Genomic DNA, 27,015 nt, shown 5'->3' with positions numbered 1-27,015 from the left:
CCAACCTCTTTCTCCTATATTTGTAAAAAAAATCTTCAGTGTTGTGCTGGATATCCCTTGCCAGCTTATCATTCCATTTTGCAGTTCTCATCAATTTCTCTATCTCCCAGCTACTCTTCCTTCCAGTCCTCAGGTTCTCTACTGTTCTTGGCTATTGTAAAAACCCTTTCTTTTAGTTTTATACTATTGTGTCCCTTGTTGACCAAGATTGTTTAAATACACAGAGCTCTTGCCCTTTAGGGGTATTACAGGTCTTGTACTTTACCAAAGACTTTACTGAACACCTCCCACTGTTCATCCAGTTTTATTTGTTAGTGATTCTGCCCAGTGTATTGTGGTCAATCCTGCTTCATCCCTCCAAAGTCAGTCTTATCTAACTCAAAACCTTGATTCATGACTCACTTTTCTCAAACCTAAATTCTATCATATTATGATTGTTATCTTGGTGTTCCCATTATATTAAAATGTGATGCTCATTAGTCATCACTAAATTTAATACGACAGGTTCTCTGATTCAAAAGTACATAGTTCCAGAAAACTGACAGGAATAACACAAGAAATTTGCTGTCTTTGCGACTGTAGCTGTTCAATTTCTACATCAACTGAGGGAAACAGAAGTCCTTGTACTGTTTTTCCAATAAGCTTCTCTGATCACCAGGCTAATGTCTCCCACAACTTTACCATTGCTATCTGGAGCTCTACAAATAACTCCCAAAGCCTTGCATCTTTTTCTATCAATTCTACCCAAAGCATTTCTACTACCCATACTAATATCTCCTCTTTTTAATGCTGTGATAGTTTCCTTGTCACTATTATTGCTCCACCTTCTTTTGCAATTTCCCCATCCTTTCTAAAGACCTTAGAATTATTCATAAACCAAAAGAAACAGTACAATGAGAATGGTGAAGAATGTTTACCCATACAAAATTTGAAGAGTGAAAACAGTAAAACTAGTAAAATAATTACATTTAGTGTTATACCACAAACTTTAATAAAAATACTGCTCAAAAAATTTAGCTATGATTTAATTCTATTCCATTATGTGGAATTTAAGCAGAAATTCAATATGCAACTTGCTGTGAAATAGTTTCAATGTTTTCCAAACCATTCACTGCTTTACAGATTGTGTTAGTTTTTAAAAATTATTTCAATTTAAGGGTTTCCAAAACTACTGTCAGCCAGCAATACTGGCAGTCACCTTTCATTTCATGCAGCACCAGGTTTGGAAAGCAAGATCAACCGCTGCTCACATTCAAACTGAGCTTTGATAGTGTAGCCAGTTATGATGCTTACAAAAAAAAACTGAAGTTCTGAGTAGTAAGCATTCAAAAATCAGGGGTGACAATCCTTCATTCCAGTATAAAAGCAACAAATCAGTTCCTAAAAATCACACGCTAGGTGATATGAACAACTAAGATTTTGGGTTTACTTTCCTTGCATTTTCAATCTGATTGATAAGCTTGCTACTACCTGTCTCTGCCATGCTGTCTCTTTCTCCATTTCAGCATTCTGCACCATTTTTCTCATGTATTCCAGCTGTTTTTCCAGAATATTACAGCGAGATTCTGCTGCTGACAATTGTGTTGCCAATGCTGTAGATTAACCAAAATAAAACATTGCAAGTTGAAGATACAAAAAAAGGGTAGGTCATCATTACAAACCCATTTTTGAACATCACGATTTCCTATTCACAATACTAAAACAGAATTTCATAACACTGACAAAGGGGGAAATCTGCACAAGTTTGCTTACAGGCTGTTTTTAACCAAGCAGTTCTAAAGCACAAAATGCAATTCAAATAAAAAAAGGGAGACAATTGCCAGTGAGTAGTCAGATACTTTTCCATAACAATTAGGATTACATGAAGTCAGTGTGCTATATTCAGCCCTCAACCAATTGAAAAATACACAAACTTTCAAAATATTGATTACTAGACAGTGGATTGATTTCCAATTGGGCTATCATCTTTGCACTATTTGCAAGACTTCAGATTTCACTTGATGTGGCTCTGTAATACATACCACTTCCCTTGCCACTGAATCTATTAGACTACAGAATGGTTTTCCCAACAACTGGCATGAGATTTATGCAAATAAAGTTAAATTTACATCAGGCCAGTATTTTGCCAAAGTTTGGATTAAATCCATGTAGACCAGCAATAGCAGGATAGGGTCAACTGTTGAAATACTTGCCACTGTTGGCACTCAGTGGTTTGGAGGCAGTCAAAACCCTCAGGATTACTGATGTCTCTGAAACAGCAGACAATGTTTTATTTACTTCACAAAATCTCGATGTAGGGAAGTTAAGCACCTCAGTCCCCCATGAGCACCTCCCAATAGTTCAACTAACTTACAACGTCTGTAGAAATTGAAAGGAATGAAAGATCAAGGATTTCTAGATGGACAAACTACAATCTAAGCCAGACTTTTTGGTATTTGAAACTTCAAAATCAAAAACAAACCTTGATTATGCTGTGCCACTTCAATTTGTCTGTTGCCCTCTCTTTGTTGGCCCATATCGAACACTTTTTTGCTCTCAGCTGCACCCTTGGAGATAAGTTTCAAATTTTCCTCCGCATGTGCTCGTTCCAGCTCCAACCTGCGAATCTTCTCTTGAAGATTTCTTAATGCTGAAAGTACTGCTAAATTAAATCAAACAAAAATACGGAAAGTAAATCTTGATAGTTACATTCAACTACACATTAGCAATTGAAATTTGTCTAAGCAAGATGCAACAAATACACTGACCCAAAAAATTAGCTGGAGACAAAAGCCAACTTTTGCTTCATAAATGAGCAGGTTATTGTTCAGTCTTATAGCTTTACATTTAAAAAAAAAACAAACATACTCGAGAATTATTTCTTCAGGTCCTAGGGTCCTGACATTTTACTTGACCTTTGTGTTGCACTAACAGTAGGGCTCACCTTCTTATGATTCTGTAGGATAGGGTGCTGCATGGGTAAGGCAAAGTGAAATATATGACCAGAGTTAGGGATTTCCCTCTCAAACTACACAGTTGCAAGTTCTGGGTCACAAAGCATATTTATGCATTGGCAGTCTGGTGGGAACCACTAGGAGCCCTGATTGGTTCTGGTCCTAAGGAATTGCACAGGTTGCACAGCCCTAATGCCAGCTTAGTCACATCATTAGGGGATTTTAAGTTAGACTTCATTCAGCAGACACCTGCAATTAAAATTAAATTCCAACAGGTCACTTGGCATTTATAGTAACTACCAGTATTTTAACATACCAAAATTGACATAAGTTACTTTAACAATGCCAGTAAACAAACAGCAAGGCAGATCAACTGCAATCTAGGAATCTAATGAAATAAAAGCAAGAAATGCTGGAAATACTGAGCAGATCTGGCAGCATCTGTGGAGAGAGAAGCAGTTAACGTTTCAGGTCAGTGACCCTTCAGATTTATTATAAGAGATATAAAAAAGAGTAGCCTATGTGTTTTTGATTGAATCTAATGAAATGCCTATACAAGAAGGTACAAGCCAGCTTCTGCATTTAATCGACACTGACAGTATACTTTGTCTTGTTCTCTGACAATATTCCAGCTTTAGTGTATAGTACCAATAGGCTTCAGGAATAAATGGCAGTTAACTCACTTTGTGCAATATCCGCCATTACAGTGAGTGCATATAATGGACAGCTGATTCTATATTGCCTGTTTTACATTATCAAAAATTGAAATGATCCCACATGCTTTCCTTGGCAGGGAGGGAAGGGACGAACAAATCAAGGGAAGGAATTTCATCTCATGTCTGAGATATTCCAAAGAGCTTCAGAATCAAATTACTTTTAAAATTTGATTAACTGATTTTGTAGACAAATTCAACACCCAATTTGTGCACAGAAAGGTCTTACAAATAATAAATACAGGGGAGATAGGCCTGTAACAGACATGAAACATTAACCTGTTTCTCTCTCCACAGATGCTGCCAGACCAGCTGGGTGTTTCCAGTATTTTCTATTTTTATTTCAGATTTCCAGCATCTGTAGTATTTTGCTTTGGTATTTAATCAGTGTCCCTTTTAACTTCTTGCTCCCATCTGCACAACTTAATGTGCATCCTAATTTAGAATCACCTACAAACTCGAGATATACAACACTCTCTCCTCCTTAATCAGTCATTAAGATATGCAGTGAAAGGCTGAAGTTCCAGTACAGCTAAGGAACACCACTTGTCACATCTTGCCCATCAGAAAACCTTCCTTTTGACCCTGATCGGTCTCCTACCGCCCAACCAGTTACACATGCAGTTTCATATTTGCTAATAATCTCTTCAGAAAAAAAGGTGACAAATGAGCTGTTAATCTGGTTTTGTTTCTCTCTATTTCCAGCAACTACTCCATTTTGTTGAAGATTTTCATCTTGTACTCATCAGGACAATTCACAAGAATAACAATGTAAGGGGAAGCAACAAATTTATACTGTATGAGAAGAGAGTGCTGATTGGTAGAGGCATTGCCATGGAGAATGCACCTGTTTATGACGACTGACAGCTAACTGCCAAGCTTTGTTCGAAATTTAAAAACCAGGCAGTTTGACGGATTCCTCAGAGCAATGCCTTGACCAATGAACCAGCAAATGGCTGTCATATTTTGTTTAGCTGAAACAGGCAGTGTGTACATGTTCTTTCTATCTGCAAAGAACAGGGCTCTGTATATTAATATATGTAGCTTCCAGTACACGCAAATGCGCCACACTGCAAGCCTGATTGAATCTTAAATTGGTTGTCAGCGTAATGCCTAGCACACGGAGGATTATTTAGCAAATGCTGTCCAATTGCGGAATCACATCTAATGTTGGATACAGTGTTTGAAGTTTTGCAAGCACAGGCTGGTTGGGTATGGCCTGTACCTTGCCCATTGCGAATAGCGGAAGGAACATGTCTGATACGATCCGCCAGTCTTTGGGACGTACGTCGTATCTACCTAGCATCATTCATTTGGTATATTACTCATTCGTGTGATAGGCAGCATGTCTTTTTGGCTTGACGGCAGCATCCTGTTCATGACAACTCTACGTGTTGCTACTGCATAGAAGCAGCGTGAAACGACGAGCTTCACCTGTTGCTCAAATTTTTATAATGCAATACCCTTCTGGGGTAATCGGAGGTAGACTGGGCACTTTTCAGGGCCGAAAAACATGGCTTTAGGCCCGTCCATAAGTTTGCGCAATAGACAGTGAGAAATGATCTGATCAGGGTAGCCAGTGTCATGTAGGATGCCTTTGATTGGCCCTATTTTAGCATCAAGCTTGCATGGTGAGCAAATGGCTCAGACCCCATTTACAATGGCGCCGACAAGGCCAATCTTATAGCGCGTGGAACTGTAAGAATCCCAATATGTGTATGGACCAGTGACGGTAGGCTTGCAGTAGACCATGGTAGAGAAGCCCTTAGCAAATCTCAATTAGTACATCTAGGAAAGGGAGCTCATTTGACTGCTCTATTTCAAAAGGTCAATTTGAGCGCAGGATGGAGCCCATTAAGACCTGTAAGGAAATTACATGGAACTACAGATTCAAATATAGCAAACGTACCTACCTATTGGAAATATGCAAGAGGTAGGAGATTAGGTGTCATTCACTTGAAGACATATTTCCCCTGGAACCCAACAAAGATGTTTGCAAGAGCTGGGCCTAGAGAGGATCCCAAGGCAGCACCATCCATTTTGGGCATACCTGGTGTTATTAAAACTGAACTCAACTGATTCATGCGATGGTGTCAGGTCTAGATCGCCATGATATAGTGCTGCAGTGCAGATATCTATGCAGTAGCAACGTGTGGTGCTTGCCACTAATAGGATGCTGCCATCAAGCCAAAAGGACATTCGGCCTATCACACAAAATGAGTAATGTGATATATGAATTTTAATGCCAGTGTGATGCTAGGTATATAGGCTGTATGTCCCAAAGACTGGCGGATCGTATCAAACATGTTCCTTCCACCGTTCGCAACAGGCAAGGCACAAACCGTACCCAACCAGCCCGTGCTGGCAAAACTCAAAATAGTGTCCAACATTAGGTGCGATTCTGCAATTGGAGAACATTTGCTAAATAATCCTCAATGTGCTAGGAATTAAGCTGACAACCTGTTTAAGATGGTCAGTCAGGCTCGCAGTGTGGCGCATTTATGCGTACTGGAAGCTACATATATTAATACACAGGGCCCTGTTCTTTGCATACAGAAAGAACATGTGCACACATTGTGCCCGTTTCAGCTAAACAAAATAAGTGACAGCCATTCGCTGGTTCATTCCTCAGGGTAATGCCTTGACCAGAGTCAAGCCGCTTGGTTTAAATTTCAAACAAAGCTAGACAGTTAACTGTCAGTCACTGTAAGCTGGTGCATTCACCATGGGAATGCCTCTACCAGAGTCCACATGCCAACTAATCAGCACTCTTCTCATACAGTACAAATTTGTTGCTTCCCCTTGCATTGATATTCTTGCAAATTGTCCTGCTAAGTGCAAGGCAAAAAGCTGTCTCTATTTTCAGCAATACTCAAGTTCTGTACTACCAAACGACTATATGCTATTGAAGTTTTTAAATAGCATATTCAGGACTCCTTTCTTATCCAATACACAAGTCCAACAAAAGAAGGATTCTAAGATTTAACAGAAAAACATGTAGAAACCAAAAACAAAAAGTAGCCAGCATGGATTTTGAGAAGGGTAATTCATGCTTCACCAATCTTCATGAATTCTTTGAACAAGTAACCAAGTTTAGACAAGGTTAATGCAGCGGATGCAATATACTTTTATTTACAAAAGGCCTTCAATAAAAAGGTACCAAATAGGAGACTCATGACTAAGGTCACAGCATGTGGAGTGAGGGACCTAGCGGTCTAAAAAACAGCAAGTAGGGATGGCAAAAGTTATTCTGAAAAACTTGTTACTATGATCACTGTTGTTCACCATTTACATAAATGGTTTGGACTTGGCAATCAGAAGTATAATTTCAAAATTTGCATAAGACAAAGTGGGGGTGGAGGCTGGGGTTATAAAGTTTAAAGTATAAAGTTTATAAAGAAGACAATGACGATCAAATACAAGGCAACATTAATAGACCTGCAGAACAGGGTACGCAATCAGCAAATTAATTTCAATGTGGATAAATGAGTGGCAATACATTTTGAAAGGAATATGGACCCCACATACTCCTCAGAAAAATAAGCGTCTAAATGGGATAGAAAAGCAAAGGGAACTGGGTACAGGTACACAAATCAGCAGCCCAAGTTAATAAGGCCATTAAAAAGAGCAACAAAAGGCACTGGAGTTCATCTCCAGAAAGACAGAATTGAAAAGCAAAAAAGTTATGTTAAACTTGTTTAGAGCCTTGGTCAGACTACATTTAGAGAACTCCCCACAGCTCTGGTCTCCGTATTAAAGATATAAAAACATCGGAAAAGGGAAAAATAGATTAGTATAACTTTTCAGTTCAGAGGTTGTAAACCAGGAAAGATTGAATAGACTAGGGGGCCCTTCTCTAGCAAGAAGGCAGAGGGGTGGCCAGAGAGAGATCCTTAAAATTATGATAGGGTAGATGCAAAGATGTTTTCACTTGTAGGGGAGACCAAAACAAGGGGGCATAAATAAGAGTCACTAATAGGGAATTCAGGAGCACAATTCGCCAGAATGGTAGAACATGGAAATCAATACAAGGAATAGTTAAGGTCAACAGCACAGATGCATTTAAAAGGAAAAGCTAGATAAACTTGAGGGATAAAAGAATAGAAAGGTTATGCTGATAGGAGGGTGGAAGAGTCATATGGAGCAGAAGCACAGAGATGGACCAGTTGGACTGAATGGCCTGCTTCTGTTCTGGCCTATGTAATTTGCTGCTCTGCTACAAACAAGTAGTGCCACGGGGCTTTTTACATCTACATGAAAAAGGCAAACACTGCTTCTTGCTTACTGTCACATTTGTAACTATGATACTTCCAATAACACTATTTGAAGCAAAAACTGTGCATTCACATTCTGACGTGGTGCTTGGATCCATGCCAAGTCAAACCAATGAAGATCCAATTAAATTTTTCGTTGGCTAACTTGTTTAGTTGATCAAAGATTCTCTAGTAACATTGCCCAATAGTATAGTAATATTCAAGAGTTCTTGAATATCAAAATTAATCTACACCAAATTGATATTGATCATGACAACAATGAAAATTGATTGCACAGTACTGATTCAGGCAGACTATTAGGATGTAAATAACAATGGAGTACATGAGTCACAGCTAGTCTCAACTGAATCCAATTACAGCTGAAATTAATTTTATGACCTCTTGATTACACACCTCTGCTGTTGTTCTCTGGATATGCAACAACAGGCTTATCTGGGGATCGTCGCAAGTCAGCATTGAGGAAGGGCTTGTCCATTGGGTACGCAGAAAACGATGGCACAGACAAGGTGTCAGATGTTGGTAATACTTGAAAACTTCCATCCAAACGGGACTGTAGCTGGAGAATGAAAATGTAATTGCAGCATATTAAGTCATTGCTGGGACATAATTCTAACTGGCTGCATAGATTAGGACTTCAAAGTATGAGGTTAGGTTATATACACAATAGCACTAGGGTGATTTTCTTCAGTAATATACCTTTTGAGTGCCAGCAGAAAAGCCCCTGGGAAGGACGGCATTACCCCTGAAATAATCAAGAGCACCAAGCCTGCTATACTTTCAGCACTTTACGAATTGCTTTGCCTGTGCTGGGACGAGGGAGCAGTACCACAGGACACGCATGATGCCAATATCATCACCCTCTATAAGAACAAGGGTGACTACGGTGACTGCAACAACTACCGTGGAATCTCCCTGCTCAGCATAGTGGGGAAAGACTTCACTCGAGTCGCTTTAAACAGGTTCCAGAAGCTGGCTGAGCGTGTCTACCCTGAGGCACAGTGTAGCTTTCGAGCAGAGAGATCCGCCATTGACATGCTGTTCTCCCTTCGCCAGCTACATGAGAAATGCCGTGAACAGATGCCCCTCGATATTGCTTTCATTGATCTCACCAAAGCCCTTGATCTAGTCAGCAGACATGGTCTCTTCAGACTACTAGAAAAGATCGGATGTCCACCAAAGCTACTAAGTATTATCTCCTCATTCCATCGCAATATGAAAGGCACAATTCAGCATAGCGGCACCTCATCAAACCCCTTTCCTATCCTGAGTGGCGTGAAACAGGGCTGTGTTCTCGCACCTACACTGTTCGGGATATTCTTCGCCCTGTTGCTCTCACATGCATTCAAGTCCTCAGAAGAAAGAATTTTCATCCACACAAGATCTGGTGTCAGGTTGTTCAAGCTTGACCGTCTAAGAGCAAAGACCAAAGTACGGAAAGTCCTCACCAGAGAACTCCTCTTTGCTGACAATGCTACATTAACATCATACACTGAAGAGTGTCTGCAGAGACTCAGCGACAGGATTGCGGCTGCCTGCAACAAATTTGGCCTAACCATCATCCTCAAGAAAACAAACATCATGGGACAAGACGTCAGAAATGCTCTATCCATCAATATTGGCGACCACGCTCTGGAAGTGGTTCAAGAATTCACCTACCTAGGCTCAACTATCACCAGTAACCTGTCTCTCGATGCAGAAATCAACAAGCACATGGGAAAGGCTTTCACTGCTATGTCCAGACTGGCCAAGAGAGTGTGGGAAAATGGCACACTGACACGGAACACAAAAGTCCGAGTGTATCAAGCCTGTGTCCTCAGTACCTTGCTCTACGGCAGCGAGGCCTGGACAACGTACGTCAGCCAAGAGCAACGTCTCAATTCATTCCATCTTCGCTGCCTCCGGAGAATCCTTGGCATCAGGTGGCAGGACTGTATCTCTAACACAGAAGTCCTCGAGGCGGCCAACACCCCCAGCTTATACACACTACTGAGCCAGCGGCGCTTGAGATGGCTTGGCCATGTGAGCCGCATGGAAGATGGCAGGATCCCCAAGGACACATTGTACAGCGAGCTCGCCACTGGTATCAGACCCACTGGCCGTCCATGTCTCCGCTTTAAAGACATCTGCAAATGCGACATGAAGTCCTGTGACATTGATCACAAGTCATGGGAGTCAGTTGCCAGTGTTCGCCAGAGCTGGCAGGCAGCCATAAAGGCATGGCTAAAGAGTGGCAAGTCAAAGAGACTTCGCAGTTGGCAGGAAAAAAGACAGAAGTGCAAGGGGAGAGCCAACTGCATAACAGCCCCGACAACCAATTTTATCTGCAGCACCTGTGGAAGAGTCTGTCACTCTAGAATTGGCCTTTATCGCCACTCCAGGCACTGCTTCACAAACCACTGACCACCTCCAGGCGCTTACCCATTACCTCGAGACAAGGAGGCCAAAGAGGAGTTTTTAGTTCACATTTCCAGCATTTGTAGTATTTTGCTTTTATTTTAGCGTGACCCTGACCACCTAACCACCTGTCATTTTAATTCTCCACCTTGCTTCCCACTCAAAGCTCTGTGCACTCAGCCTCCTGCAGCATTCCAATGAAGCTCAATACAAGCTTGAGGAACAGCATCTCATTTTTCAATTAGGCACCTTACAGCCTTCCAGACTCAGTAAATTTCAGACCATAACCGTCACTCCCATTCTGTTTTGTGTGTTTCTAGACAGCAACTGTTCATGATTCTGCCATTCACACCTCTGGACATCTTTTGTTTCTTTACTTGCCCCACTACCCCTTCCATTCGCCATTTAATCTCTCCTTTCTATCAGACCTTCCTTTTTGTTCTTTTCCCCACTCTCCCCTTTTGACTGACTCTGAACTTATTTAAAAAGGGTTACTGACCTGAAACGTTAACTCTGCTTCTCTTTCCACAGATGCTGCCAGACCTGTGGAGTGGTTCCAGTATTTCTTGTTTTTATTTCAGATTTCCAGCATCCGCAGTAGTTTGCTTTTATTTAAAACCTATTACACCTTCCAGGTCACTGAGCCAAAACATTAATCTTGCTCCTCTCTCTGCAGATGCTACCTAACCTGCTGAGTATTTCAGCACTTAGTTTTTATTTCAGATTTCCAGCATCTACAGTGTTTAGTGATACAGCACTGAAACAGGCCTTTCGGCCCACCGAGTCTGTGCCGACCATCAACCACCCATTTATACTAATCCTACACTAATTCCATATTCCTACCACATCCCCACCTGTCCCTATATTTCCCTACCACCTACCTATACTAGTGGCAATTTATCTCTTTTGGGCCTCCTTATCTCGAGAGACAATGGATACGCGCCTGGAGGTGGTCAGTGGTTTGTGAAGCAGCGCCTGGAGTGGCTATAAAGGCCAATTCTGGAGTGACAGGCTCTTCCACAGGTGCTGCAGAGAAATTTGTTTGTTGGGGCTGTTGCACAGTTGGCTCTCCCCTTGCGCCTCTGTCTTTTTTCCTGCCAACTACTAAGTCTCTTCGACTCGCCACAATTTAGCCCTGTCTTTATGGCTGCCCGCCAGCTCTGGCGAATGCTGGTAACTGACTCCCACGACTTGTGATCAATGTCACACGATTTCATGTCGCGTTTGCAGACGTCTTTATAACGGAGACATGGACGGCCGGTGGGTCTGATACCAGTGGCGAGCTCGCTGTACAATGTGTCTTTGGGGATCCTGCCATCTTCCATGCGGCTCACATGGCCAAGCCATCTCAAGCGCCGCTGACTCAGTAGTGTGTATAAGCTGGGGGTGTTGGCCGCTTCAAGGACTTCTGTGTTGGAGATATAGTCCTGCCACCTGATGCCAAGTATTCTCCGAAGGCAGCGAAGATGGAATGAATTGAGACGTCGCTCTTGGCTGGCATACGTTGTCCAGGCCTCGCTGCCGTAGAGCAAGGTACTGAGGACACAGGCCTGATACACTCGGACTTTTGTGTTCCGTGTCAGTGCGCCATTTTCCCACACTCTCTTGGCCAGTCTGGACATAGCAGTGGAAGCCTTACCCATGCGCTTGTTGATTTCTGCATCTAGAGACAGGTTACTGGTGATAGTTGAGCCTAGGTAGGTGAACTCTTGAACCACTTCCAGAGCGTGGTCGCCAATATTGATGGATGGAGCATTTCTGACATCCTGCCCCATGATGTTCGTTTTCTTGAGGCTGATGGTTAGGCCAAATTCATTGCAGGCAGACGCAAACCTGTCGATGAGACTCTGCAGGCATTCTTCAGTGTGAGATGTTAAAGCAGCATCGTCAGCAAAGAGGAGTTCTCTGATGAGGACTTTCCGTACTTTGGACTTCGCTCTTAGACGGGCAAGGTTGAACAACCTGCCCCCTGATCTTGTGTGGAGGGAAATTCCTTCTTCAGAGGACTTGAACGCATGTGAAAGCAGCAGGGAGAAGAAAATCCCAAAAAGTGTGGGTGCGAGAACACAGCCCTGTTTCACACCACTCAGGATAGGAAAGGGCTCTGATGAGGAGCCACCATGTTGAATTGTGCCTTTCATATTGTCATGGAATGAGGTGATGATACTTAGTAGCTTTGGTGGACATCCGATCTTTTCTAGTAGTCTGAAGAGACCACGTCTGCTGACGAGGTCAAAGGCTTTGGTGAGATCAATGAAAGCAATGTAGAGGGGCATCTGTTGTTCACGGCATTTCTCCTGTATCTGACGAAGGGAGAACAGCATGTCAATAGTCGATCTCTCTGCACGAAAGCCACACTGTGCCTCAGGGTAGACGCGCTCGGCCAGCTTCTGGAGCCTGTTCAGAGCGACTCGAGCAAAGACTTTCCCCACTATGCTGAGCAGGGAGATTCCACGGTAGTTGTTGCAGTCACCGCGGTCACCTTTGTTTTTATAGAGGGTGATGATGTTGGCATCGCGCATGTCTACCTATACTAGTGGCAATTTATAATGGCCAATTTACCTACCAACCTGCAAGTCTTTTTGGCTTGTGGGAGAAAACCCACACAGACACGGAGAACTTGCAAACTCCACACAGGTAGTACCCAGAATCGAACCCAGGTCGCTGGAGCGGTGAGGCTGCGGTGCTAACCACTGCATTCCCCAGTTGCTCCACAGGTACACATTTTACCACAATTTATTGAAGATGCAGTCAATGTTTTCAATATGTGCCCCAATTGAATAAGGCATGCAAATAAATACTCAATGAAGTCAGGCTATCTTTTACATCCAACTAAAACAGGCAGACAGATGATCATTTTAAACGACATTTGAAATAAAGCATTCCCGCATTACTACACTAGAATACAAACCTAAATCAGGTGCATGAAATGGGCCCTGAACCCACAATCTACCGTCTCACAGGAGCACTACCACTAAATCAAATCTGCATAGCTATACTACAGCATTTCCAAAGCCTTTGAACCAGGTAACCTGCAGAATCCCTCACCAGACAGTGAGGTTTGCCAGAGGATTGCCACTTTTAGAGCTTGAATTATTAACGCAACCATAACCGGCAATACATTTACAAACCAACGCAAAATGTTTCAAGTACAATAAATGAAGGCAGATCTCTCTCACTTCAAAAGTCTGGCAGGCAAATTTTTGGTTACTGAAACAGTCGTATAACATCACAAGTCGTTAAGGACTATAATAGGGAGGAAATGCAACCTTAGGAGCGTTTCAGAAATCGTAAAACAGCGTGCCCCATTAAAACTATACCATCATAATTGAATCCCCACAGGATCTGGTGCCTTGATATCTAACAAGACAGATGCAATATTAAAAGTTGGACAAAACCTACAAGGGACAAGCGCGCTCTCAGCAAGGAGCTTCATACCAGCCCTTTCCCAGTGCTCTGGACACAAGACACTTCAACCCTTATCACAATTCTACACATCTATATAATAAATGTGACAGGCCTCACCCTTCCGTTCCAGGAAACTGCTGCCATATCGGGAAAGCTAAATGCAATTTTATTTAGAGAGCCACAGCGACAAGAGAAAGGAAGACAAGCACAGCACTCGAACCGGAAGAGCCATTAAAGACGATCACCCACCGACAGCTACACCATTTGAAGCACTCGAGCGGCCCGGCCCCTGCAACGGGCGGGGGAGTGGGCGGAGCCGCCAGCCGGCTCCCGGTCACCTCATAGGCAGAGCCGCGTGATTGACAACCGTCCTTCCTCGCTTCAAAGGTGCGGTTAATTGTCTAATTAGAATAGGTGAATCCTAATCGTGTTCTTCAATTTCCTCTTCGTCTTATCGCTCTAGAAACATATTGGTAGGGAAAAGCGCCGTGAAAACTAATTTAAATCACAATGGTGGCAGTGGAATCGCATTCCGTTATCGGTATTGCATTTCTTCTCCCTGCAAAAGCGGAGGTACAACCTTTATCCTCAGCCTGGATGGCTGCTGCAAACGTCACGTGGTTTCGGCCCCGGCAGCAGCTTTTCAAATACCCTCCATTTTGCAGGTTTGTCCGCGCGACCGGAACGGAGTCTTAGCTCGCGCGCCACGGCATCCAACCGTCACTTTCCATTGGTGGCCGCGCGCGGATGAAGCCGTGTCCTGACTGGCTGTAACAGTTTGAGCGTTTCAGCACATCGTCCTATGGAGTGTTTCTATTGGCTGAACGGTCGGGTTGCGTCTGGTTTCGATGTTGCCTGTCTGTGCTGTGTGACGCCGGGAGGTCAGATTCTTTACATTATTCTTTATTTTGTTTATCGCTTTAAAAAAAAAAATTCCGTCCCTCAAAGTCCGTGTTTTTTTATTTGTGTGAAGAAACCAGTCGAGGTGTTGAAGTCTGACGGCGGGCGGCTGCGGCTATTGATTGGTATTTGAAATAATGGCCGCGCTTTACGCTTGTACGAAATGCCACCAGCGGTACCCGTTCGAGGACCTTTCTCAGGGTCAGCAGCTGTGTAAGGTTTGTAGTAAACTTCAACTCCTCCTGGGGGACATCAGTTACTCCGCTCTTTATGTAATTTGTGTCCAGGTTAACCAGCTCCCAAATCCGACGAAGGGCATGGCACTCGGTGTCGCCAATCAGCTCCATGTTTCTTAAAAGCAAAATACTGCGGATGTTGGAAATCTGAAATAAAAACAAGAAATGCTGGAACCACTCAGCAGGTCTGGTAGCATCTGTGGAAAGAGAAGCAGAGTTAACGTTTCGTTAACGTTAACTCTGCTTCTCTTTCCACAGATGCTGCCAGACCTGCTGAGTGGTTCCAGCATTTCTTGTTTTTATTAGCTCCATGTTTCTTACTCAGTAGGCGCCGCTCAACACGGAAGAGGAATGGATAACCTGTCGTGGGAGCAATGAAGGGGGGAATTGTGTTTTGAACCTTTGACTTTCGTTTAAACTGTGACACCTCCAGCTGACTTTTATTTCCCGTTCACACCGGTTCAGTTGTAACCAGATTCCGTTCAGTTTCTCCAGTTTTAATAATGCTCTCTTCCTCTCCCCCTTTCTGTGTTATGTTGTTAGTTCATCCATTGATTAGTTTAAAAGTGTAAAATAGCAAGCCTGCTAACTTAATGACCATTTTGCTGCTGTTCCGAGAAAAGTTCCAAAGTACTGGAATTTGTGCATATAATCTTAAATGTCTCTACAAAAATAGATTTCAAATGATTTGAAGAATCATTTTTAGCTTTTTATCTAACTTGATCAAGTAGAGGTTTGTGACAGTGTCTCGTTTTGAAAAATCTAGAATGTTATGAGCTGAGGAAAAAGTGATTTAATATTTTGTCTAAATTCAAATATCTAGATCAGTGATCTAGATAATCATTCCCATCCCCCCTCTTCAGAATCCAGATGTTATTTCTGTTAAGCCTGATCTTCCTGTAATCCCAGCCATGGAACTAGATAACAAGTTGTTGGATCTATCTCTGCATCTTGCAGCACAAAACAAGACCATTTGGGCCATTGTGTCTGTGTTGGCTCTTTGAAAGAGCGACCGACTTAATCCCACTTTCCTACTCTTTCGAAGAGTCCTGGAAAGTCTATATAGACAACATCAACGCTACTTCACTGACCCTCTGTCATTTTATCAAAGAACAAAGGTTAGTCAGACATGATTTGCCTTTAACAAATCTACACTGGCTCTCTGTTATTAACCTATGCTTTTCCAAGTAAGTTTTCCCATTATCGACATTAGATTGGCTTGTAATTACTAGGCTTATCTTTCTCCCATTTTTTGTAGAGGACTGTTTCATTTACAGTCCTCTAGTACCACTCTCGTATCCAAAAAGAATTGAAAGGTTGTGGTCAGAGGTTCTGCTTTTTCCACCCATGCTTCCCTCTGCATCCTAGGATGCATCCAGTCTGGGTCAAGTGATTTGTTAACTTTAAGTGATGCCAACCTATTTAGCACCTCCTTTCTATCTATTTTTATCGTATCCAATGCCTCTACTCCCTCCTCCTCTACTGTGACATTAACTTCAGTTTTTTCTTTTGTGAAGACAAATGTAAAGTACTCGTTCAGTACCTCAGTCATGCCCTCTGCCTCTACAAGAAGATTTCGCTATTGGCCCTAAACGGTCCCACCATTCTTTTTAACTATATTAACTTTTTAAGCGTTCATAAAAGATTTTTGGGTTTCCTTTTGCATATACCAGAACCAAACCCTATACAACTTAAAATCACATTTCTTTTCATGGAATTGTGCAGGGAGGCAAGTTTTGTGGTGGAAAATCAATGAGTGGACATTTTAAATTCCAGTAATCTGTTCCCTTCAAGGTAATTTTTTTTGTTCAAACTGCACAGTGTGACAAATTGAAAGTAATGAGCTTGACAGAAACTTCCTTTTCTATCTACACCTGTCTGTGGGGGGATAGTGGAATTGATTTAAAAGTTCCCCATCCAATTTGATGAGCATTAACATCCGATGCTTTTCCTTTGCTGTTGAAACTTTTAGATAGCTTTCTTGATGAAGTAGTATTTTCATTCTCTAGCATCTCTAGTTGAATGAACTGTTTTGGTAATGGACTTTTAAACATGTTGTACTATTGTGGACTAACTGCCTTGTTTTTCTTCCAAACAGGAATGTCGAATAGCACATCCAGTAGTCAAGTGTACTTACTGCAGAACTGAATTCCAACAAGAAAGGTACAGTCATTATGACATACTTTCATTTATTTTTGTGATCTTTTTTGAAATCTTGAATTTCTGAATTATGGGTTTCTTATTTTGTGCAGCAAAACCAACACAATATGCAAGAAATGTGCACAGAATGTAAAGCAGTTTGGAACAGTAAGTTGATGCAGCATTTTCTTTGATATTTTAACAGCTAACCTAACTGCTCCATTTTTGAAAAAAATTAAGGGAACAGTGTGCATAAATTGTATTATTGGTACAATTATTAATGTTTCAGTATCAGTAGTGAAATCTTAACTTGTAAATAATTTAGATGGAGCAGTCCTGCTGCTATTCCAAAATCGAACTTTTGAGTTTGAGCAGGGTAGGCAGACTGTGACTGCTTGTTTCTGCCTGGCTTTTGTTTCACTTTTTCTTGTTTTTGGTTTGCTTTATTTTATCTAGCCCTTTCATGTTATGTCTGCAGGTTGCGCGTGTATAAGAGAGCGTTAATTATTCTGCTCAGCGCGAGTAACCTATGGTAATCAGAACAATTTTATCTGCTAAAGAGTGTTGATAAGTTTCACCTCCATCAGCATAAAGCTTACAGAGGTACTGAAGGCTGGTTTTGTCTTCCCTTGAGAAAATGGGGGGAGAGAAGGAAATCAAATTTTTAAGAGTAATGTTTCTACTTCATTTTAAGCAAACTAAATTAATGGTTGGATTGCTGGGTGCGCCTGGTGCTACTACAAAATAGATTTCCCCCACATACCAATTATTTTCATTTTCAAAGTAATCCTCAGAAAATAACAATGTACAGATAACATGTTGTAAAATATTTCTTTAAACTTCATTTATGGCTGACCTCACGTCACAGAAAATCACAGAATTGTTAAGCACAGAAGGAGGCCATTCGGCCCATCGTGTCTGCACCGACTCTCCAAATGAGCAATTCACCTAATGCCATTCACCCGCCTTCTCCCTGTAACCCTGCACATTCTTCCTTTTCAGATAACAGTCCGATTCCCTTTTGAATGCCTCAATTGAACCTGCCTCCATCACTCCCTCAGACAGGGCATTCCAGATCGTAACCACTTGCTGCGTGAAGAAGTTTTTCCTCATGTTGCTTTTGCTTCTTTTGCCAATCACTTTAAATCTATGCTCCTTTCTCGTGTAGGAACAGTTTCCCCCTATCCACTCTGTCCAGACCCCTCATGATTTTGAATACCTCTATCAAATCTCCTCTCTGCTTTCTCTTCAAGGAAAACAGTCCTAACCTCTCCAATCTGTTTTCATACCTGAAGTTCTTCATCCCTGGAACCATTCTTATGAATCTTTTCTGTGCTCTTTCCAATACTTTCGCATCTTTCCTAAAGTGTGGTGCCCAGAACTGAACGCAGTACTCCAGCTGAGGCCGAACTGGTGTCTTATGCAAGTTTAACATAACCTCTTTGCTCTTGTACTCTATGCCCCTATTAATAAAGCCCAGGATACCATATGGTTTATTAACCGCTCTCTCAACTGTCCTGCCACCTTCAATGACTTATGCACATATGCCCCAAGGTCCCTCTGCCTTCACCCCGTTTAGAGTTGTACCCTTTATGTTATATTGTCTCTCCATGTTCTTCCTACCAAATGAATGGCTTCACGTTTTTCCGTATTGAACTTCATCTACCACTTGTCCACCCATTCCACCAACTTGTCTATGTCCTTTTGAAATTCTACACTATCCTCCTCACATTCATAATTGTTCCAAGCATCGTATCATCTGCAAATTTCGAACTTGTGCTCTGTACGCCAAGGTCTAGGTCATTTATATATCAGGAAGAGCAAGAGTCCCAACGTTGACCCCTGGGGAACTACACTACAAGCCTTCACATCTATCAACCACTACTCTCCGTTTCCTGTCCCTCAGCCAATTTCGTATCCAAATACGATCATCACCTCTTAACTAGAGGTAGAGTCTCTAGTTATCACCAAGTACACTTAATAAAACCTTTTAAAATTCCCAAGATAGTACTTTACCCTTTTTATGTAAATTATGGATTGACTCCTTTCTTTCTGTTAAATTTTGAGCTATTATCGGTATTGGTATGATTAGCCAATAACACTTATTGTTGAATGATACACCTACCATGATGGTAGAAGGCAAACTGGATGTACTGTAGTTTTTTTCATCTAGCAATTTATATTATGCTTCCACTTTAAAAGCAAAATAATGCCTTTGTGCATTACATTTGTCAGGACAAGAATGTTATACCAGCAGGGTACCTGGTCCAGATGGCTTAATATCTGCACATTTTAAAATAATCTAGGAAAGAAATAACAGAGGCATTACAGCACACTTTTAATAATAGAAAAGTGTAATGCTTGAAGACTGGGAAATAGTTAATGTTATACCTGTATTTGAGATAGGACATGTCTAGGGAACCAGTCGGCTTAACATCAGTGATAGGAAAAATAATGGAATTTCTACTAAAGGAGAAAATAGAAGAACATGTAGAAACAAAAAATATAGTAATGAATAGTCAACATAGACTTAAAAAGAGAAAGACTTGTTTGACCAACCTTGTTGAATTTTTTGAAGAGGTAATAGACAGTCGATAAGTGTAATGTAGTAGATGTAATTTATTTAGATTTTCAAAAGGCCTTTGATGAGATTCCCCATAATAAATTAATGAATAAGGTCAGAGAATGCAGAGGCAGAGACAAATAGCAGAATAGATAACTAGCTGACTGAAAGACGGAAAACAGAGGGTAGGGTAAAGGGTTGTTATTCAAGAGTAGCAGAAGGTGGGAATTGGTGTTCCACAAAGATCAATTCAGAGACCATTGTTGCTCACAACTTACATTAATGATTTGGACTTTGGAATCAAAAACAAAATATCTAAATTTGTGAATGATGCCAAATTGGAGGGGGATAGTCAGTAATGAGGAGGACTGCAACAAATTGAGAGATTTACCAAACTTTCAGATTGTGCATATAATTGGCAAATGAATTTCAACATAGATAAATGTGAGGTATTACATTTTGACAAGAAAAATAAATAGGTTGCATATTACTTAAAAATAAGAATCTAAATGAGATAGAGGAGCAAAGGGATCTAAGTACTAGTACATATCACTAAAAGTAGCAGCACAGGTTAACAATGCCATCAAAAAGAAAACCAAGCACTAGGGTTTATTTCTAGAGGGATAGAATTGAAAAGTGAAGAAGTTATGCTATACTTGTATCGAACCTTGATCAGAACACACCTGGAGTACTGTGTACAATTCTGGTTTCATGTTATAAAGAAGATACAGAGGTACAGGAGAAGGCACAAAGAAGATTTACAAGGATGACACCAGGAATGCGGGGTATACGTGTTAGGAGAGGATGAACAGGCTGGATCTCTTTTCTCTTGAAAAGAAAAGGCTGAGGGGTGACCTAATAGATGTCTTTAAAATTGTGAAAGATTTTGATAGAGTGGACAGAGAGAATGTTTCCACTTGTGGGGAAGAGCAAAACTAGAGGCTAGCAATATAAGATAGTCACCAAGAAATATAATAGGGAATTCAGAAGAAACATCTTTCCCCAAAGTGCTGAGCATGTGGAACTTGCTATTACGGGGAGTGGTTGAAGCGAATAGTATTTAAGGGGAAGCTCGACAAGCATATTAGGGAGAAGAGAATAGAGGATTAGGATGATCAAGTTAGATGTGGCAAGATGGGAGGAGGCTTGAATGTAAACATCAGCATGAACTGGTTAGGATGAATGGCCTGTTTCTGTGCTGTATATCCTATGTATGTGATCAGCTGACTTGCCATGAGCAACACTATCTGACATTTTCAAATATAAATGGCCCAGATTTTATGATGATAACAGTGAGGCTATTGGTGCTCATCATAGGGCAACACCCTTGCTCTTCCTCAACCTTTGCTACACCAGTTCCACATCCCCTGTGGAGGTCACCGTACTGTTTCAGGTGCCCAATTAATGCTAAGTTGCTGATTAAAAGCCCATCAAAAGTCTGCGGGCAACTGTAGGTGTAATGAATGGCATGTGCCTATCGCTTGCTGCTGACTGCTAAATACGAGACAGGATGTCTATGTATGCAAAAGTCGCATTTTGTTAGTGAGCAAAAGCAAATTTAAAATGTTTTGTAGCTCAGAGTGGAAACCTGAAATTTGACGAGTTCAGTCCAATTGCAAAGTTTCTTGACTAAACAATAATTGAATCACTCAAGTCTCTGTTAATTTAATTTCGTGGTTTAATGGCAACTTGTATTTGTATAGCGCCTTTAATATAATAAAAGTCCCAAGATGCTTTACAGGGGCATTACAAGACAAAATATGACTCTGAGCCACATAATGCAATATTTGGGCAGATGACCAAAAGCTTGTTCAGCGATAGGTTTTAAGGAGCCTCTCAAAGGAGGATAGAGAGGTTTAGGAGGAAATTTCCATGCTTAGGGCCCAGGCAGGTGAAGACACAGCCACCAATTGTCAAGTGACTAAAATCGGGAATGATCAAGAGGCCATAATTAGAGTAGCGCAATTATTAAAGGAGCATGTCCATCTTGCCTGCAGAATAATGAATTATGTATTATATGTAGCACTTGGCCTTTTAGAACTGTGTATCATTGCATTTACAATGTGGAAAGAAAGAAAAAAACTTGCATTTGTCTAGTGCCTTTCAAAACCTCAGGACATCCCAAAAGCACTTTACAGATAGCAAAGTACTTTTGAAGTCAGTTCTGATGAAAAGTTACTGACCTGAAAGGTTAACTCTGCTTCTCTTTCCACAGATGCTGCCAGACCTGCTGAGCATTTCCAGCACTTTGTTTTTATTACTTTTGAAGTGTAGTCACTTGTACTGTAGGAAAAGTGGCAGCCAAATTTGTGATTAGTATGATTAGAGCAAGTCAACATGGTTTTATTAAAGGGAAATCATGTTTGACAAATTTATTAGAGTTTTTTGAGGATGTAACTAGTAGGGTAGATAAAGGGGAACCAGTAGATGTAGTATACCTGGATTTCCAAAAGACATTTGATGAGGTGCCACATGAAAGGGTAATAGACAAGATAAGGGCTCATGGAGATAGGGGTAATACGTTAGCATGGATAGAGGATTGTTAACAGATAGGAAGCAAAGGGTGGGCATAAATGGGGCGTTTTCAAGTTGGCAAGCAGTGAATAGTGGAGTACTGCAAGGATCAGTGCTGGGGTCACAGCTTTTTACAATCTATGTCAATGACTTGGATGAAGAGGCAGAGAGCAATGTATCTAAGTTTGCTGATACAAAGTTAGGTGGAAAGGTAAGCAGTGGTCGGTGGGGAGGTTGAGACTGGTTAAGTGAGTGGGCAGCAAGATGGCAGACGGACTATAACGTAGGGAAGTGTGAAGTTATTCACTTTGGTCGTGAATAGAAAAGCAGAATATTTTTTTTTTTAAAGTGTGAAACTTGTAAGTGCTGTTTAAAGAGACTGGGGTGTTCTCGTACAAGGATGCAAAAAGTTAACATGCAGGTACAGCAAGCAATTAGGAAGGCAAATGGCATGTTGGCCTTTATTGCAGGGGGATTGGAGTACAGGAATAAAGAAGTCTTGCTACAATTGTACAAGGTTTTGCTGAGACCACATCTGGAATGCTGGCTGCAGTTTTGGTCTCCACATTTAGGAAAAGGTATACTTGCATTGGAGGCAGTACAGCGAATATTCACTAGATTAGCCTCTGGGATGAGGGTGTTGCCCTATGATGAGAGACTGACAAATTGGGCCTATATTCTCTGGAGTTTAGAAGAATGAGAGGCGATCTCATTAAAACATATAAGATTCTGAAGGGGTTGGATAGGGTAGATGCTGAGGCAATGTTTCCGTTGGTCGGAGAATCTAAAACACGGGGGCACAGTCTCAGGATAAGCGGCTGGCCATTTAGAACTGAGAGGAGGAGAAAGTACTTCACTCAAAGGTTTGTGAATCTTTGGAATTTTCTACCCTTGAGAGTTGTGGATGCTCTATCATTGAAGACATTTAAGGCTGGGATAGACAGATTTTGGTTTCTCAGGGAATCAAGGGATATGGCATGCAGGCAGGAAAGTGGAATTGAAGCCTAAGATCAGCCATGATTGTATTGAATGGGGGAGCAGGCTCAATGGGCTATATGGTCTACTTCTGCTCCTATTTCTCTTGTTCTTGTGAACAGCCAGGCTCCAGAAACAGCAAAGAAATAATTCGGCTTAATTTTATCGGAGACTGAGCTGAGCAAAGCAGCCATTGTGGATTGGAAATGCCACGGAAGATCTCCCAGTGTGCAACGCTTGGTAAATTTTCCTTATTGTGATTGAAGGATGGCTGTTTTCTATGTTTAGTAAATGTGCCCACCTTATGTTTAAACTTTTCTTGCTGGAATTTTTAAGACTTGAAAGTGCTTTAATGCAGTGGAGAAAAGCACCATAGGTCTTTGTTTCTTATAGGATGTCATTTGGCCCATCATGTCCGTGCCAGCTCTCCAGGAGTAAGTGAGCTAATCCCACTCCCCTGCCTTTTTCCCTCACAACCCTGCAGTTTCTTTCCTTTACAGGTGTTTTATCTGATTCCATTTTGAAAGCCACAATTGAATCTGCCTCCACCACACTTTCAGGTAGTGCATTCCAGATCCTAATCCCTCGCTGCATTTAAAAAAAAAAAGTTTTTCCTCATTTTACTATTGGATCTTTTGCCAATCACCTTAAGTCATAAATCTTATGCTGCAACTAATACTGTTTCTGATCAATGTTTAAAGTAGAGATTTATTTCTGCAACCTGGCCTGCACTGATATACATTGCTCTGTTTCGATCCAGTAATTTTTTTTAGTGTATTGGGATCAACAAAGGGAGTACTTTTACTTCTACGAACATTTAAAGAAGTTCTATGTTCACATGAACTTTTACAGAGGTTTTAATTTAAATTTGACACTGCAAAGAGTTATCCTACTTGCATTAAATCAACATGGTTTGAGGTGGCCTTTTTTGAACAACTGTGCAACAATCCTCCAATTCTCTGACACTGCCTGCATATCTAAGGAGGATTGGAAGATTGTGGCCAGAGCTCGCTCAATTTTCACCCTTCCCTCAGTAACCTCAGATGCACCCCATCCCGAATGGAGACTTTTCTACTTTGAGGACTGTCACCTTTTAAGTGCATCTTATTCTTATTCCATCCAATATCATTGCCAATGCAGCAGTAAAGCAGGAGGCAACCTCTTCTCCCATCAAGACAGATGCAAAGTACTTGTGTTAGTACCTGGGCCATGCCATCTGCCTCCTTTTTGGTCCTTAATTGGCCCCACCCTTCCTTTGACTAACTTATACCATTTGCAGATATTGGAATTAAGCTACATGTTAGTGAACAGGCCACCTGATATGAGGAAGAAGTAGCAATGCTTGTCACACAAGACCAGACTGATGAGTGAGGCTGTAGGGCCTGGCATGTTGATTTTTACAAGAAGCCAAGTGTGGAAATCCGGAGAAGGTGGCATTGCTCTTTTTGCACCTTCCCCCGACTTGTGAAGGAAGAGTGGTATTAATCTGTACATAAATTAAAATGAAGAAAATTATGCAGCAATGTAGTTATACTGAAGCCAAACACTAATGTTTTAGTTTAGTTTAGAGATACAGCACTGAAACAGGCCCTTCGGCCCACCGCATCTGTGCCGACCATCAACCACTCATTTATACTAATCCTACACTAATTCCATATTCCTACCACATCCCCACCTGTCTCTATATTTCCCTACCACCTACCTATACTAAAGGCAATTTACAATGGCCAATTTACCTATCAACGTGCAAGACTTTGGCTGTGGGAGGAAACCGGAGCACCCGGCGAAAATCCACGCGATCACAGGGAGAACTTGCAAACTCCGCACAGGCAGTACCCAGAATTGAACCCGGGTCACTGGAGCTGTGAGGCTGCAGTACTAACCACTGTGCCACCCTAATGCATTACCTGAAAGGATAGTGGAAGCAGATTCAGAAGTAACTTGAAAGGGAATTGGATGCATTCTGGAAAAACAAAAATTTGCAAGGTTACTGGTAAAGAGTCTGATGAATTGGATAGTCCTTTCAAAGAGTCGACAGGTGCAATAGCCTGTCAAATAGCCTCTGTGCTGAAAGATTCTACGAATCAGAACTGTTACACTGTACTGCAAGTCTGCTATGAAATCAAGAAGAAGGCCTATTCTAATTGAAATTAAGAATTTACTAGTTAATTTTAGTTCAGGGTTCTTTTTATGTGTATTCTTGTGGCTAACGCGCGTTAAAGTTGCTTTAGGTTAATGAATGAATTGATCAGTTAGGGCAGGCAGCTGCTAGTGAGTTTTTAAATTACAAAGAAAACTGTATACCAGTTCAGGTGTGTTACAGGTTAGGTGTAGGATAATATCTTCTCCACAGTTGCTTAAACCCCAAAACTATTTATTTGTATTATGTAACATTTCAGTTTCCCATGCTTGCTGCTACTTTTGTCTCTTGGAATGCAAGTTGATTTAGTTATGGGTGTCTGATTATGGAACTGGATTAGGGCCATTAGCGCTTAATCGCTAGAGAAACCTTGTAACCATCAGAGCAAGCTTTATTGTTTCTATTTGAACTAACTTCAAACCCCATCCACTCATTTAAATCCTTTTCTTTTATGTTTCGCCTCTTCCTTTAACTCCCTTCCTGAAACTCATATTCTGGTATCATTTTGTATATCCTCAAGTCTGAGCCATTGGACTGTCCTTTTAAGTCTGGATGGTAAGGGGATGGAAAAAATTGGAAGAATTCTTATTTTTCTCTGGAAGTAACCCAATAATTGTAATTTCAGAAATGATATTCGCGTGGCAAAGTTATAAGTGTTTTGAGAAGTTGCATTTTCCAAATTAACGAAATTTCAGACCCCAAGAGCTATTGACCTATTCTACTTTGGGCATTGTAGTTGAGCGTGAACCCGTTTCTTCCTTTCCCTCTCCTACCTCCATCCATTCTACGCCACGGGCCAGATTTTGTGCTCATCTCGACACTGGGCATCCCGGTTCTGATTCTCCTGGCGGTGGGATAGGCCGGCAATGGCCTTCCCGCCCAGAGGCCAAATAAGGGCCTCATTCTGCCTCCACTATGATGTTACCAGGGGGAAGGGGGGGTCCTCCGGATGCAGGGAGGACAGGATGCCTTGGGAAACGAGGTGCCCTTCCTGCAGGCTTGGGACATGGTCCCTCCTTTGTGGCCCATGGAGGACCCCCACGGGTCCCCCACCCCTGTACTGAACGTCCAACCCCCTTGCTGGCTGTGGCCTTCTGGACTGGCCCCGGGGACCCCACCACACTTACCTGAGGTCCAAGTTTCTAGCACTGGTCCTGGGTGTGAGGTTTCTGCAGTACCGACAGTGGCCACCATTCCCAGTGGTACTGCTGATACTGCAGAGCTGACGGCCCTGTGATTGGTTGGCAGCTTTTGGGGCGGGATCCCTGTCCCTATTAAGTGTTTAAAGGGACAGGGATCCCACCTTCTTAAACTTTGATCCTAAAAGACCGGAGGATCGCTGCGGGTGGCAGACAAAATGCAGAGGTGCGGTTCCTCCCCAACTTCTTGGCCTGGCGTCTGGAGCCCTGCTTCCTGCATAAAATTCAGCCCCATATTGGCCCTATGTGTAATTTCCAGCAAATGGGCAGGAACCTTGGCCAAGTTTTCCTCCTCCTGTGATGTTGAGACCAGTTATAGTCCTTCCACACTAGATACAGCCTGATAACTCTGGACGGGTCAGGGAATTCAACATGGAATTTTCCCATCTTGATGTCTGTCTAGCTCAGCAGGAGCTAAATTTACCTCCTGTACCATTGCCTCGTTTCACCTTTCATAATTAAAATATACATGTTATCAATTCAGCAACTTTCAAAGTTGCTTTATTTACTTTCTAACATGCGAGATTGTTAATCAGAGGCACAAGATGTCATTGATTACCATTATTTTGTGAATTAATTTTGAAAATTCTTTACTTTAAGTATTAAAAATTGGAAGATTAAGAAAAT

At 41.7% G+C, this 27,015-nt stretch overlaps 2 protein-coding genes across 9 annotated transcripts in view; one reads left to right on the top strand and one right to left on the bottom strand.

Annotated features, from left to right (window-relative positions):
• The window catches only part of LOC137371435 (centrosomal protein of 57 kDa-like), a 33,546-nt gene extending 19,072 nt beyond the window's left edge, over nucleotides 1-14,474 (bottom strand). For 2 of the 5 annotated variants that reach the window (XM_068034030.1, XM_068034031.1), the window contains exons 1-4: nucleotides 13,840-14,473; nucleotides 8,314-8,476; nucleotides 2,462-2,641; nucleotides 1,471-1,592 (exon numbers count right to left, since the gene is read on the bottom strand). In XM_068034030.1, the coding sequence (XP_067890131.1) occupies nucleotides 1,471-1,592; nucleotides 2,462-2,641; nucleotides 8,314-8,476; nucleotides 13,840-13,866 (492 nt within the window). In that variant the 5' untranslated portion in view covers nucleotides 13,867-14,473. Of the gene's footprint in view, nucleotides 1-1,470; nucleotides 1,593-2,461; nucleotides 2,642-8,313; nucleotides 8,477-13,839 lie in introns of all 5 variants that reach the window. The other 3 variants (XM_068034032.1, XM_068034033.1, XM_068034034.1) reach the window with 3 other exon arrangements.
• Nucleotides 14,400-27,015, top strand: part of fam76b (family with sequence similarity 76 member B) — a 43,679-nt gene continuing 31,063 nt past the window's right edge. For 2 of the 4 annotated variants that reach the window (XM_068034038.1, XM_068034036.1), the window contains exons 1-3: nucleotides 14,400-14,840; nucleotides 16,957-17,021; nucleotides 17,111-17,165. In XM_068034038.1, the coding sequence (XP_067890139.1) occupies nucleotides 14,760-14,840; nucleotides 16,957-17,021; nucleotides 17,111-17,165 (201 nt within the window). In that variant the 5' untranslated portion in view covers nucleotides 14,400-14,759. The remainder of the gene's footprint in view (nucleotides 14,841-16,956; nucleotides 17,022-17,110; nucleotides 17,166-27,015) is intronic. The other 2 variants (XM_068034037.1, XM_068034035.1) reach the window with 1 other exon arrangement.

This window comes from Heterodontus francisci, chromosome 6 (genome assembly GCF_036365525.1).
Source record: "Heterodontus francisci isolate sHetFra1 chromosome 6, sHetFra1.hap1, whole genome shotgun sequence".
NCBI lineage: Eukaryota > Metazoa > Chordata > Chondrichthyes > Heterodontiformes > Heterodontidae > Heterodontus > Heterodontus francisci.
Note: the sequence above shows the minus strand (reverse complement) of the source record. Positions and strands in the feature narration are given on the sequence as shown.